At 37.8% G+C, this 13319-nt stretch overlaps 1 protein-coding gene across 11 annotated transcripts in view; it reads left to right on the forward strand.

Moving 5' to 3' along the window:
- Spag9 (sperm associated antigen 9) overlaps positions 1 to 13319 on the forward strand; it is a 131644-nt gene that overhangs the window by 78074 nt on the left and 40251 nt on the right. For 5 of the 11 annotated variants that reach the window (XM_031353516.1, XM_031353518.1, XM_031353525.1 and 2 more), the window contains 4 exons: positions 6155 to 6212; positions 7228 to 7380; positions 8469 to 8520; positions 12311 to 12441. In XM_031353516.1, coding sequence (XP_031209376.1) covers positions 6155 to 6212; positions 7228 to 7380; positions 8469 to 8520; positions 12311 to 12441 — 394 coding nt within the window. Of the gene's footprint in view, positions 1 to 3818; positions 3831 to 5555; positions 5571 to 6154; positions 6213 to 7227; positions 7381 to 8468; positions 8521 to 12310; positions 12442 to 13319 lie in introns of all 11 variants that reach the window. The other 6 variants (XM_031353514.1, XM_031353517.1, XM_031353524.1 and 3 more) reach the window with 2 other exon arrangements.

The raw sequence follows: 13319 nt of genomic DNA on the forward strand, positions 1-13319 counted from the left end.
ACCATGTGGTTGCTGGGATTTGAACTCAGAACCTTCAGAAGAGCAGTCAGTGCTCTTAACCGCTGAGCTATCTCTCCAGCCCCAGCCCTTACATTCTTGTCATCCTCTTCCTCCTTGTTCCCAGTCTTAGAGGGGGTGATCTAGGTGTTCCAATTAGGACTGAACTTTCCACCATTACTTCTTAAAACTTGGACAAGTTAGGATCCTTCCCTCCTGCAGCTATTAGAGGCTTCTCTTTTTAAGAGCTGGGAGTACTAATCCAGTGAACTCTGAGCCAAAATCCATTCTTCCCTCTTGAAGTTGCCTTTGTCAAGTATTAATTTGAGGCTGTAATCCATCATTGCCAGGAGGTCACAGTGGCAAGAGCTTGAGGCCACTGATGATATTGCATCCATACTCAGTAAACAGAAGGAGATAAATGCATGCTTGCTGAGCACAACATCTTAAAGTTCCAACAGATACTTAAAAATATGTAATAGCCGCCACCAAAATCACTTATCACTTTGTCCTTCCTGTTGCCTTTTGAATGAAGTACCTAGAAGGATGATTGGTGTATGTTGCCTTATAAAGCCGAGCGATGAGTATGGCTTTAAAGTGAATTTGAAGTCAGTGACTACATAACTTTTCCTGTCAAGGATTAAGCCACATAATAGATAGAAATAATGGTGGTCTTTTAGTTGAGTCAGGTATTTTCTGAAAGTCAGAAAAGTAATTATAGTTAAAAGCAAAAATTTTTGGTTCCCTTTCCATGTTGACGATAAGGGACTATCTTAAGCTATTCTTTCCTGTTTTACAGATATTGGCATATATAGCTCTAGAACATTCCAGATTATAACATTTTAATATATTAAAGTGAATGACTTAACACCTACATAAATTCTTTAATTAAAGATGATAAATGAGAGCCAGGGATGGAGTCCAGTCAGCAGAGTGCTTCCCTAGCATAAAGAAGCCCTGGGCTCAGTCCCTACACTACTAAGCCACCTGTAGTAGCACACATAATCCCAGCACTTGGGAGGTAAAGACAGGATGATCAACGTTCAAATTTGTGTGCTCACACAGCGGGGTGTATTTGTGCCAGCCAAAAAGCCCCCTAATTCTATCCGGGCTGAGGAGCAAGTGCATAGTCTATTTCTTGAGATCATGTTCATTTTGCTAGGTTTGTTCCCAAGGTTTTGTTCTAGAATTAAGTTTCCTTTAATTACTGTACATATGTTCAACATGCAGATTACTTTTCTTAGCATTGTAATAATTGAAAGAGATAATCTCAATCGTTTTCCTTCCTTTTATGTTTTGTTTATGTTTTTGAGACTGGGTTTCTCTGTGTAACCTTGTGTGTCCTAGAACTCACTCTGTAAACCACACTGGCCTTGAACTCATAGATCTGCCTGCCTCTGCTGGGATTAAAAGCACATGCTACCACCACTTGGCTTCATTTTCCTTTCTTTTTATTGATGTCTAACTCTTTAACTTTCTTATTTTGGATGATCCTTTTAAAAACTGCTTTCTTTTTAACTGCTCTCTATTACTTGGAAATCATACACTTGGTTATCCATCTCTCAAGATGTTCTTTCTCTTTATTCATGTGGATTTTTCCAACCTCATTATCTTTTAATAAGAATACCCCTCCCTCCACCCCAATCCCTGACTATCTTTAGAATTATCGGAATCCTTTCACCTCAGCCTCTTACTGCATGGGCTGTAGGCGTGCATCACCATGCCAGCTTTAGGTCCCTTCTTTTTTTTTTTTTTTTTTTTTTTTTTTTTTTTTTTAAAGATTTATTTTATATATGTGAGTATACTATCGCTGTTTTCAGACACACCAGAAGAGGGCATCAGATCTCATTGCAGATGGTTGTGAGCCACCATGTGGGTGCTGGGAATTTAGTTTAGCAGTTAAGAGCTGAGCAATCTTTCCAGCTCAGGTCCCTTCCTTTCTACTTTTATTTTTATTTTTATTTTTATTTTTAAAGTAAAACAAAGCAGGTTTATTGGGAAACTGTTCAGAGGCAAGTTCAATGGTTTCAAGGACAGAAGTCACTCACCATGCGGGTGTGGGAAGAAAGAGAGAAAGGAAATACATGGAGAGAGAGAAGAGAAGGAAAAGAAGAAAGGAGAGAGAGTTGTCCTTTTTAAAAGTAGAAACTATTTTCTGCAAATCCAGAAGCTGTCTGTTGATCACATCCTCCAAGTTCTTGTCCTGCTTTTCTATTCTTGTATGAGACATACCTGTTACGTGCTACAAACTGTTCTAGATACTGGACATAGCAGGGCAGAAAACAGACTTCTTCAGGCTGGGCTCGCTGTTCTGCTGCCACTGCCATTCTCCTCCACACCTACCTTGTTTCTAGTCTTCTGACTTGCTGTACCCAGGGGTTGCTTCTGATATTTCACATGACTTCTAAAAAGCTGTTGACTTGACAATTATCCTTGGTGGGTTTCCATACTATCAGACTTGACAACTATCCTTGGTGGGTTTCCATACTACCAGACTTGCCTTTTACTGTGGTGTACTTCCTCTGCCCTCCTTTCACATACATGCATGTGTATATAAATTAATTTTAAGTTCATTGATGTTTTGATTGCATGTATGACTGTGAGGGTGTAAACTCCATCCCACTTCAGTCCATTGCTCTACACTATTATTTCTAAACTGACCACTAGCCCCAGTCACCATGGGGGGTGTGGAGGAGAAAGAAAGGGCGTACATGCAGAGTTCAGACATCCCTTGCATATATCTGCCTGTATCTAATATGCAGAGTTCATTTAACCATCTCCATTGCCTATTCCCTGCAACTCTCTGTTTAACAATACTTCTGTGTCAGTGAGTGAACATCTTTGCTGGCATTGAACTGTCCATCTAAACTCACTTTTCCCTCACAACCAGTCTTCAGGTCCTATTTTAAATATTTGCATATATTCATCTTTCTTATCTCTGCTTAAGTGGCATATCCTCCAAAAATTCTTCTTTGATCCCCAATTAATGCATAATTGTGGTTGAAGTGTGTGTGCACAGCAGTGAATTTCATGATGCTATTCCTTAATGCTTCCCCGTTGTCTATGTGCCACTCTCCCTGGATAGACTAGTTCACTGTGTCAGGCTCAGCTATCTTTTTTTCCCTGCTGTTGCATCTTTAGCACAGCACAACATTTAAGTAAATGAATCGGATTGTTAAATTGTCCTAACAGTTTTGTTTCACTTTAAAATCTATGATTTACCTTTTGAATAGAATTCTTTAACAGGAGGATTTTTTAAGAGTGTGCACCTTTATAAGAATGTAAACTTCTAGGTAAAATGGCACATGCATTCTTCTGGAACTGCAGATAACTCAGATATCATGTGTATGTCCCTCTGTGGACCTCACTTAACGATTTTAATTAAAAACTGCAGAATAGGGTATTTTTCTTGGTTTTTGCTCATTTTTGTAGGCAAAATTTATGTATATTTTATATTATTTAGACTTAATTCTTAGCTGTATTTCTCGAGCCATATTTTTCATATAGTTAAATACTTTTACTAGCACATTTCAAAATAATTTTTGGATAATCCTGCTTATACACTACATTTTAAGAGAATTCTTCATTGAGTGTGTATAAGTTTAAGTTAAACTTTTGGAATTATAAGATATGTTCTCAGGAATATGGTATTTTTCCCTTTATAATATTTATACTTTTTGTATATAGTTGATGTTTTTCTATAATGATTCAAGTTTTTTGTTAGATATTTCTCACTTTAAAGTAAATGGGTTTAATTCTTGCTTTCTAAAAACAATCTAATTGAGTTTCTTATTCATTTTTCTCTTGGGCTGCTAACCCAGGGGAATATTCTGGTGTGTATGTTTTTAAATACTTTCCCATTACTGCTTTCTAAGCTAGGTGTTCTTGGCTGCTGGTCTCATTTGATGCTTTCTCATCATTTTTTGTTTTTTTGTTTCCTGCCTGACCATTTTTCTTTGCATATGTTTTATGCTACTCTAAATGTTTGAGAGTTTGTTATAGTTGTTATATAAGCATTTTGAGCAAATCTGAGCTATATTTCTTTTGTCTCTGTACCGTTACTAAAAAGTTAGCACTACTGTTTAAGGAAAATATCTTGGCATCACTTTAAAGATAGAATTTTGAAGCTTTCAAGTTCACTACCCCAATTTGTGGTGAATACAAGATGATCGATGTGCTGTTTGTGATGTTTGAGACTATTTGAAAAATTATAATACAGACAAAATAAGAATCCATCTGTCAGCATTAATTTTTTTTAACATTCCAAGTTGGTTTTGTTTCAAATAATTTAAAAATTATTAAGAATATTAACCTTATAAACTTTTTTTCTTTTTTCTTTTTTTGTAGGAAATGGGGGTGGTTTTTCAGGACAGGCTGTGTAGCCCTAGCTGTCCTGGAACTCACTGTAGACCAGCCTGCCCTCAAACTCAGAGATCCGCCTGCCTCTGTCTCTTGAGTGGGATTAAAGATGTGCACCACCACTGCCCAACAGTAATATTAACTTTAGAAATATTTTCTTTTTATTTTCCTGAATTAAAAATATTGCTTCTCAGCCAGGCTGTGGTGGTGCATGCCTTTAATTCCAGCACTTGGGAGGTAGAGGCAGGCGGATTTCTTGAGTTCAAGGCCAGCCTGGTCTACACAATGAGCTCCAGGACAACCAGGGCTATACAGAGAAACCCTGTCTTGAAAAACCAAAAATAAATAAATAAATAAAATTTAAAAAAAAAATATATTGCTTCTCCTATTGTGTCATTCTCTAGCATTATCTCGGCTGAGTGAGTAGGGAGTTCTTGGTTTTGTTCTGCTAGGGGTATTCGCTTTTGTTTTTTTTTTTTTTTTTTTTTTTTTTTTTTTTTTTTTTATTTGCTTGTTTGTTTATTTGTTTGTCTCCACTATTCTCCAATGAACTGTTTTATTTCTTCAATCTCTTATGAAAAGCAAACAGCTTTATTTTTCTGAAAGATGACTATATTGGATCTTATACTAAATACTTATATATCTTATACTATATTAAATATTAAGCACAATTCTATAAAGTAACAACTGAAAATTATTATTTTATGTGTGGCACTTTGTAGTGTTGACTTGGAGTTTTCATTGTAGTTAAATTCAATTTATTGTGAGGAAGAATTGGTGAAGCGGGCTGGAGAGATGGCTCAGCGGTTAAGAGCACTGACTGCTCTTCCGGAGGTCCTGAGTTCAATTCCCAGCAACTACATGGTGCCTCACAACCACCTGTAATGAAATCTGATGCCCTCTTTCTCGTGTGTCTGAAGACACACAGTGTACTCACATAAAATAAATAAGTCTTTAAAAAAAATAGAATTGGTGGAACATTTTTAAGTATATCAGAGAGCATCTTTGTAAGTGAAGGAGATCATCTTTCTTTCTGCCTTTTGCACATCATTATGCATTGAGTTATAACATTGTGAGTCCAGATGTTTTTCTGTCATGCATAGAACTTTATAGATTAATAATATGTTTTCATGCTGTTTCTTATATAAAACATTTCTTGTTCTTTGTTTTTGCTTTACATGGAATGCATGGGCTTTAAGACCATAATTTCTTTGGTAAGGTTTCATCTGCATCGGGGTTCTGTCTTCGGCCTTACTTCTGCTTATCCTTTATTAGTCATCTATATAAGTTTTTAGGCAGATGCCTACAATAGTACCTATGATTTAGAAATAATTTTGAGCCCTACCAATGTTCATTTTTTCCCTAAATAATAATACTTCTTGAGACTATCTGGCAGAAAAGTCTTGACCCTCCTGAAAGAGTATCTATGAAAAACAAAAGACTGTAAAGAGTTGGCCAAGAAGAGCCGGGGATTGTGGCTTGCGTCTGCAGCCCCAGCTGTTGGGAAGCTGAGGAAAGAAGATCACTTGAGCCAAGGAAACTGAGACAGTCTGAGCAATGTAACAGAGCAAGCAAGATCCATCTAGAACCCACAGCAGCAAAGAGGTTTAGCCAACAAGATCCTCAGCTTTGCTCTGGGGGGACTGGTTATTTATAATTTTATAACCCATTCAGTAAATACGTCAAATGAAGTAGACAAAATAGAGAAAAGCCAAAGTTAATTAATCTTAGGACCATAGCTCCTATGTAATTTTTGAAAAATTTATTTTCACAGTTTATATTATTTTTCTTTTGCTAGGAATGGGCCGTGAAGTAGAGAATCTCATACTAGAGAATACACAGCTGCTGGAAACCAAGTAAGTATGAAAGCTTAGCATGGGATAAAAACTAATGAGTTTCCTCTGTCCACATCAATGCTTTTAGATTAACTCATTAATCTTAAGGCCCTCAGTAGCATGTTGGTATACTATTTAAGAGTACGGGTCCTTTGTCATATGAGGACACATAGAGGGTCCACTTGTCAGTTTGCTGTGGCACAGCAGTTTTGGAACAACTGTGCCTGTCCACACAGCATGCCACTACCTGAAAATGAGGTCACACCCAACATTGGAATGTTCTATATCTCATACTTTTTCTTTTCAGCTTATTTCTGTTTTAAACTACATTCTCTGGAGTTACTAACAGCAACAACAAAGAGAATTTGACTATATTGTCGAGTAATACCTTTGCTGAAACTAAAATATTAGTAGCCTTAAAAAGCTGGGTTTTGTTTTCTTTTTTGTTTTTCAACACAGGATTTCTCTGTGTAGCTCTGGCTGTCCTGGAACTAACTTTGTAGACCAGGCTAGCCCCAAACTCAGAGATAGACCTGTATCTGCTTCCCAGGTGCTAAGATTAAGGTGTGTGCCACTACTGCCTGGTTGTTGGGAATTGACTTCTAGGACCTTTGCTAGCTCTAGTCAACCTCGTTCATCCGGTCATTCCCATTTGCTCCAGTAGGCCCCACTTGCTCAGTCCCTGCTCGCTCAGGCCCAAAGATTTATTTATTATTGTACATAAGTATACTGTAGTTGACTTCAGACGCATCAGAAGAGGGCATCAGATCTCATTACAGGTGGTTATGAGCCACCATATGGTTGCTGGGATTTGAAATCTTAAGTTTAATCTCTCTTAATGCTGATTTTTTTTTTTTTTTTTGTTAGTGGTATGTCTTATATTATTAGGTTGGCAAATATGAAGAACAAACATTAAACTATTGCTTTATGGCCTTTGTCTATGAAAACATTAGGAAGAATGTATTGTAGTGCACAGCTTAGTTTTATGATTTGGAAGGGCATTTGTAATGATGCACTTGAAATATGTATTTTTTAGAAATGCTTTGAATGTAGTGAAGAATGACTTAATAGCAAAAGTGGATGAGCTGACCTGTGAGAAAGATGTGCTGCAGGGAGAGCTGGAGGCTGTGAAACAAGCCAAGCTGAAACTGGAGGAAAAGAACAGAGAACTGGAGGAAGAGCTCAGGAAGTAAGTCTCAACAGTTGTTGGAAAGCAGGCTGTCAGCCTTTGACACTACAGCATGAGGGTGTCATCTGCATGTATGGGGCTGTGATCATAGCTAACTTGGGACACACTACTGCTCTGAACTAAACACTTTGCCAGGGTGCTTCAAAAATTATAGGTATAACCCTGAGACTGAGACCTTCAGCACACTCAAACCAGGAATGGCCAAGAGCTACCTGAAGAGAGTAAAGGCTGTCAGCCATTTGCCTCTGCTATGAGCTGGCCTTTCTGTTTACCAGTCTCTTAACCAAAAAGTCCTGTTTTATGTTTTGTTATCTTGTTTTCTTTTTCTTTTTCCTATCCATCTTGGTATCAAGTTATAACTGTGGCTGGAGAGATAGCTCAGCAATAAAGAACATTTCCTTGCTTGCTCTTCCAGAGAACCAGAGATCAGCCACACTAGGTAGTTCTCAATTGCCTGTAACTCCAGGTTCAGGGGATCTACACCCTTTTTTGACCTTTTTGAGCATGCACTTGCATACACTCACACACACACACACACACACACACACACACAGAGGATAAGGTAAATCTTAAAACAAAACAAAACCAAAAAAACCCTTAGGGGCTGGAAAGACCGCTCAGGGTTAAAGAGCACTTGCTACTTTTCTGAGGAATCCTTTAAGTTCAGTCTCTGACATCCACATCCGTCATCTCACAACTGGCTGGTGCACACCTATAACCTGGTTCACACTCACATGCTCACACACAAATGTAAACAGATCTTTAAAAAGCAAACAGAAAACGTTAGATCTTCAATTTTAAAATAATGTATTATTTTCTTCCATGTAGCTTGCTTTTATTGTTGCTTTCTGTTCCTGAGATAGTCTTCTGTGACACAGACTGGATTCACTGAGTGTAGCAGAACACTGTCCTCTGTCTTCATCCTCTCAAGAACTGATAGTATTTTTCCTAGTTGAAGACTACTTTTTGGGCAAAAGAAAAGTAATCTCTTAGTGGCAAATAAAACTGTTTATCTATTCTTTCATTATTTTTGAAGATGAGTTCAATTGTAATAACATTTTGTTGTTCTTATTTTTTTTCCCCACTAGAGCTCGTGCAGAAGCTGAAGATGCAAGGCAAAAAGCAAAAGACGATGATGATGTAAGTTTATGATTGGGGACCGTTTTTATTATAGCTTTTTGATATTCTGGAAGTACCTTACTAATATTTAATATTATATTTACATAAACAAATTATAAATTATTTTAAAATTATATGTGAAATAAAAGATAAATGGATAGATACCTTAAAAGAAGACATGTTTCTGGGTCATGACTAAGCTGACCCATGCTTCACATAGTCTCCACACATGGTCTCCACACATGGTCTCCACATGCTGTCTATATGCTCTCTTTTTCTCCGTGGCTCAGGGCTCTGACCTGTGGTAGCATGCTATTGTTTCTGATTTTTATAAGGTAAGGTTTTGTTAGGCAGCCCAGATAAGACACACACACACACACACTCTCTAATCAGTTACTTAATTTTATGGGTTTTGTCTACCTATTTGTGTACCACATGTGTGCATGATCCTTAATTAATAAAACTTAATTAAATTATTTTGATGGGCTTTCAAGATAATTCAGCATGTAAAGGTGCTTGTTACAAAGCTTCATGACCTGAGTTCAGTCCCCAGGACCACATAGTAGAAAGAGAGAACAGACTCCCACAAGTTGTCTTCTGGCCTCCATGTGTGTGTTTCAGAATGCGTGCATCCAGACACATACATACATAAATATGTATCACACACAAGACACATAGCTAGAATAAATAATACATGTAAATGTAATTTTTAAAAAAACCTAGAATATTGCCAAATATATTCCCTATCCCAGAGGATGTCATGATCCTTTATCATTTATTTAAGTAAAAAAATAATTTCATCATGTAAATATGTACACATTGTTTTAATTATCATGAAGCGTCACCCTTTTCTCAAACTACAATCAGTCACCTCAAAAAAAGTCTCACTTGAGTGATTGTCTTCAGTGGGCTGCTCTGTAGGCATGACTCTGAGGGGTTGTCTTAATTGCCAGTTGATAAAGGAGAGCCAAGCCTATTATGGGTGGTACCATCCCCATGCAGACGATTCTGGGCACTATAAGAAAGTTTACCAAGCATGGGCAAGAGAACATGCCAGCAAGTAGCATTGCTTCATGGTTTCTACTTCAACTTCTACTTAGGTTTCTGCCTTGACTTCTCTTGAGGGACTCTGACCTGGAAGTATAAGCTAAATTAAATCTTTTCTTCCCCTAAGTTACTTTTGGTCACTGTTTTAACAATGCACAGGAAAGAAACTAGGACACACACACACAGTTGACATCCATGAAGATCTTAGGATAGTATATCAAATTTTTATAAATAACCAGCTAAGGTTTTTTTTTTTATTCCTTTCCCAAAATGTGCACTAATTTTTCTTTCTGAAACAATCATACTTTGTAGTCTCCACCTGGCTTGAAACTTACTGTGTAGATCAGGTTAACCTCAAACTCATGGAGGTCTCCTTGCTTCTGTCTCCTAAGTGCTGGGATTAAAGGGCCACACCCTCATACCTAGCTTTATAATATTCTTTCTCTCCCTCTCTCTCTCCTCCCTTGCTCTCTTCCTTTCCATATATATGTATTTCTGTTTTCTCACACACCAGAAGAGGGCATCAAATTCCATTACAGTTGGTTGTAAGCCACTTTGTGGTTGCTGAGAATTTGAACTCAGGACCTCTGAAAGGGCAGCCAGTGCTCTTAACCACTGGGCCGTCTCTCCAGCCCTGAATCATAATTTTTTTAATAAAATATTAAAATAATGTTTATTTAGATATTAAATTTCCTACTTCTGTATTATTCCTACAAGTATGGTTTTGGTTTTGTTTCATACTACTGTTAGGGGCAAAGGGCTTCTCTCTGGTCGAGCACTTGGTTAGCTTGAGGCCCTGGTTCAATCCCTCATATCACAGAGACACAATATTCCATCCTAGAGACTTGCTGCTTTTAATTAATAGTATAGTTTGAGATTCACTTGCATTGTAATAACTGGTGTAATTCATTTTTAGCATTCTATTATATGAATGTGCTATAGTTTTTCTCTTTTCTTTTCTTTTCTTTTTCTTTTTCTTTTTTTGGTTTTTCAAGACAGGGTTTCTCTGTGTAGCCCTGGCTGTCCTGGAACTCACTCTGTAGACCAGGCTGGCCTCGAACTCAGAAATCTGCATGCCTCTGCCTCCGGAGCGCTGGGATTTTCTCTTTTCTTGTTAATGAATATTTAAGTTAGGTATTTCATCTCTTTCTTACATCAAATAATGCTGTTGTTAAAAGCATTATAGTAAACTAGGTGTGGTGATACTTGCTTGTAATCCCAGCATGTAAAAAGACCAAGGTAGGAGGATGGCACATTTGGACTGTGTGTGGGGAGGTCAATTGTACTAGCCTGGATTACATAGTGAGATCTGTCTAAAACAAAAACAACCAGATGTAATGGTGTATCCCTTTAATTCCAGCACTCAGCGCAGGAGGATTTATGTGACTTGGAGGCCAGTCTGTTCTACATAGGGAGTTCCAGGTCAGCCAGCAGCCAGCAACAACTACCCCCCTACCCCCAGTAAAAGAAACAAAGAAGCAACAATAACAACAAAACCCAGAACATTATAGTACAAGCCTTCTGGAATGGAGACTTGTGGGTTGTTGGGGTTTTGGGTTGTTTTTGTTTTTGTTTTTCTTCAGACTATATACCTAGTCGTGAGGGGGTATTACTATGTGCAGAATTCAGACCTTTTGTTGTTGTTGTTGTTGTTTACTTTTTTGCTTTTTCAAACAGGATTTCTTTGTAGGCTTGGTTATCTTTTTGTTGTTTTGTTTTTGTTTTTTCGAGACAGGGTTTCTCTGTGTAGCTGTGGCTGTCCTGGAACTCACTCTGTAGACCAGGCTGGCCTCAAGCTCAGAAATCCTCCTGCCTCTGCCTCCTAAGTGCTGGGACTAAAGGCATGTGCTACCACCGCCTGGCAGCCTTGGTTATCTTACAACTAGGTCTGTAGACCAGGCTGACCTCAAACGCCTGCTTCTGCCTCCCTAGCCTGTGCAATACCCACCCACTACCACCCACCCACCACCCAGCAGAATTCAGGACTTTTGTTTGAAGAGGTGCGCTAAAGTCTGAGGCAGGGACAAAGTAGGAAGACTGAGGAAGCTTCTGTCTCACGGTTCCAAGACTTCAGTATAGATCTAAGGTATACACACTTCTCTGAACAAAGCAAAGCCCTGTTATTAAACCTCCCTGCTTCCCCAGAAGGAAGCTGAGGAGACATCAGCAGAAGAAAGTTAACTTGGGCATGCTTTTTGGAGACTTATTTCTGTATATCTTCCATGTTCATATCTTATTCTCTAGCAATAATTCTGACTTAATCTTTTGTTCCTATTGGTGGTTTTTGTTTGTCTGTCTGTTTGTTTTTATTGTTATTGTTAGGTTCTTTAGCAACTAGATAATAGGTTCACTCTGTTGGCTCCTGGATATGTATATGGATTGATAGTTTGAGATAAGTGAACCTCTTTTGGAATTAATTGTAATTATTTGCTGAATATCACAGACCATCAATTTTAAATGTTAGAATAATGTTTCCAAGTAAAATTTATGAAAGCTTATTAAATCTATTTGTTACAGCTGAAATTTTGTATTTTTAAATAATTCTTTTACATGTTCAAATAGTAATGCTTATATTCAGAAATTAAATTGCCTACTTCTTTTCAGTTACACATAAAAATTTGAGTGCCTGATTTTATTTTATAAGATATTCTAGAGTCATTGAGTTAGAAATAAAGAAATGCTTAAAAACTTTAGATTTAAGTGTGAGTCTTAATGCCAAATCACATGTAAGTTCCCAGAGTGATTTGCTGCCCTCTTGTTATAGAGTGACATTCCTACAGCCCAGAGGAAGCGGTTTACCAGAGTGGAAATGGCCCGAGTTCTCATGGAGAGAAACCAGTACAAAGAGAGGCTGATGGAGCTTCAAGAAGCTGTTCGATGGACAGAGATGATCCGGTCTGTATGAGAAGTGCTCTGCTGTTGCCTGCTGTTTCATTAGATACTCGTGTTCCTTCATTGACAATCTAACCCTGCCTGAGGCTTTCTCAGCTAGCATTTAGATTAAAATAGAAGAAGATCAGGGATACCTCACACCTAGGTGTCTTTTGAGATAGTACCGAGCCTTGTAGGATAGTCTCATAACTTGTAAGAGATAATTGTTCTTACTTAGGACTAATGGTTGTTTTTTCAAAAAAAAAAGAAAAGGAAAGAAAAGAAAAGGAAATAATATTCTTTCTTAATGTCAATTTCATATGCAGTATATGAAAAGTGTATATAGCTGGGCTGTGGTGGTGCACGCCTTTAACGCCAGCACTTGGGAGGCAGAGGCAGGCAGATTTCTGAGTTCGAGGCCAGCCAGGTCTACAGAGTGAGTTCCAGGACAGCCAGGGCTATAAAGAAAAACCAAGTCTGGGGGGGGAGAAAAGTGTATATAGTATCTTCCTGTTAAATATACTTATTTGACTGCCCCCTCCTTCTTCTTCATGCAAAATATATTTTCCTTTGGCATCTTTCAGTCAATCAGATCTGTTTTTGGATTTTTTTGTTGTTGTTGTTTGTTTGGATTTGTTGTTGTTGTTTGTCTTTAAGTTTGTAAGCCTTACCTCCTCATATGCTCATAAGTGGCCTACCAGAGCAGTGTAGTTCCAAGCTGTTTTGTGAAAGATTAGAGTACAGATAAAAGAAACCTTAAAGTAAGAACAGGGATTTGTAAAACAGTATTTTAAAGAGGGAACTAGAGTATATCTTTTTAATTTTTTCCTTGCTTTGATATTATTTGATGTTTTATTCTTTGAGAGAAGGTCTTGTTCCAAGCTTGCTCCAAAGCTTGGGGG

Source organism: Mastomys coucha, unplaced genomic scaffold, assembly GCF_008632895.1.
Source record: "Mastomys coucha isolate ucsf_1 unplaced genomic scaffold, UCSF_Mcou_1 pScaffold5, whole genome shotgun sequence".
Lineage (NCBI taxonomy): Eukaryota > Metazoa > Chordata > Mammalia > Rodentia > Muridae > Mastomys > Mastomys coucha.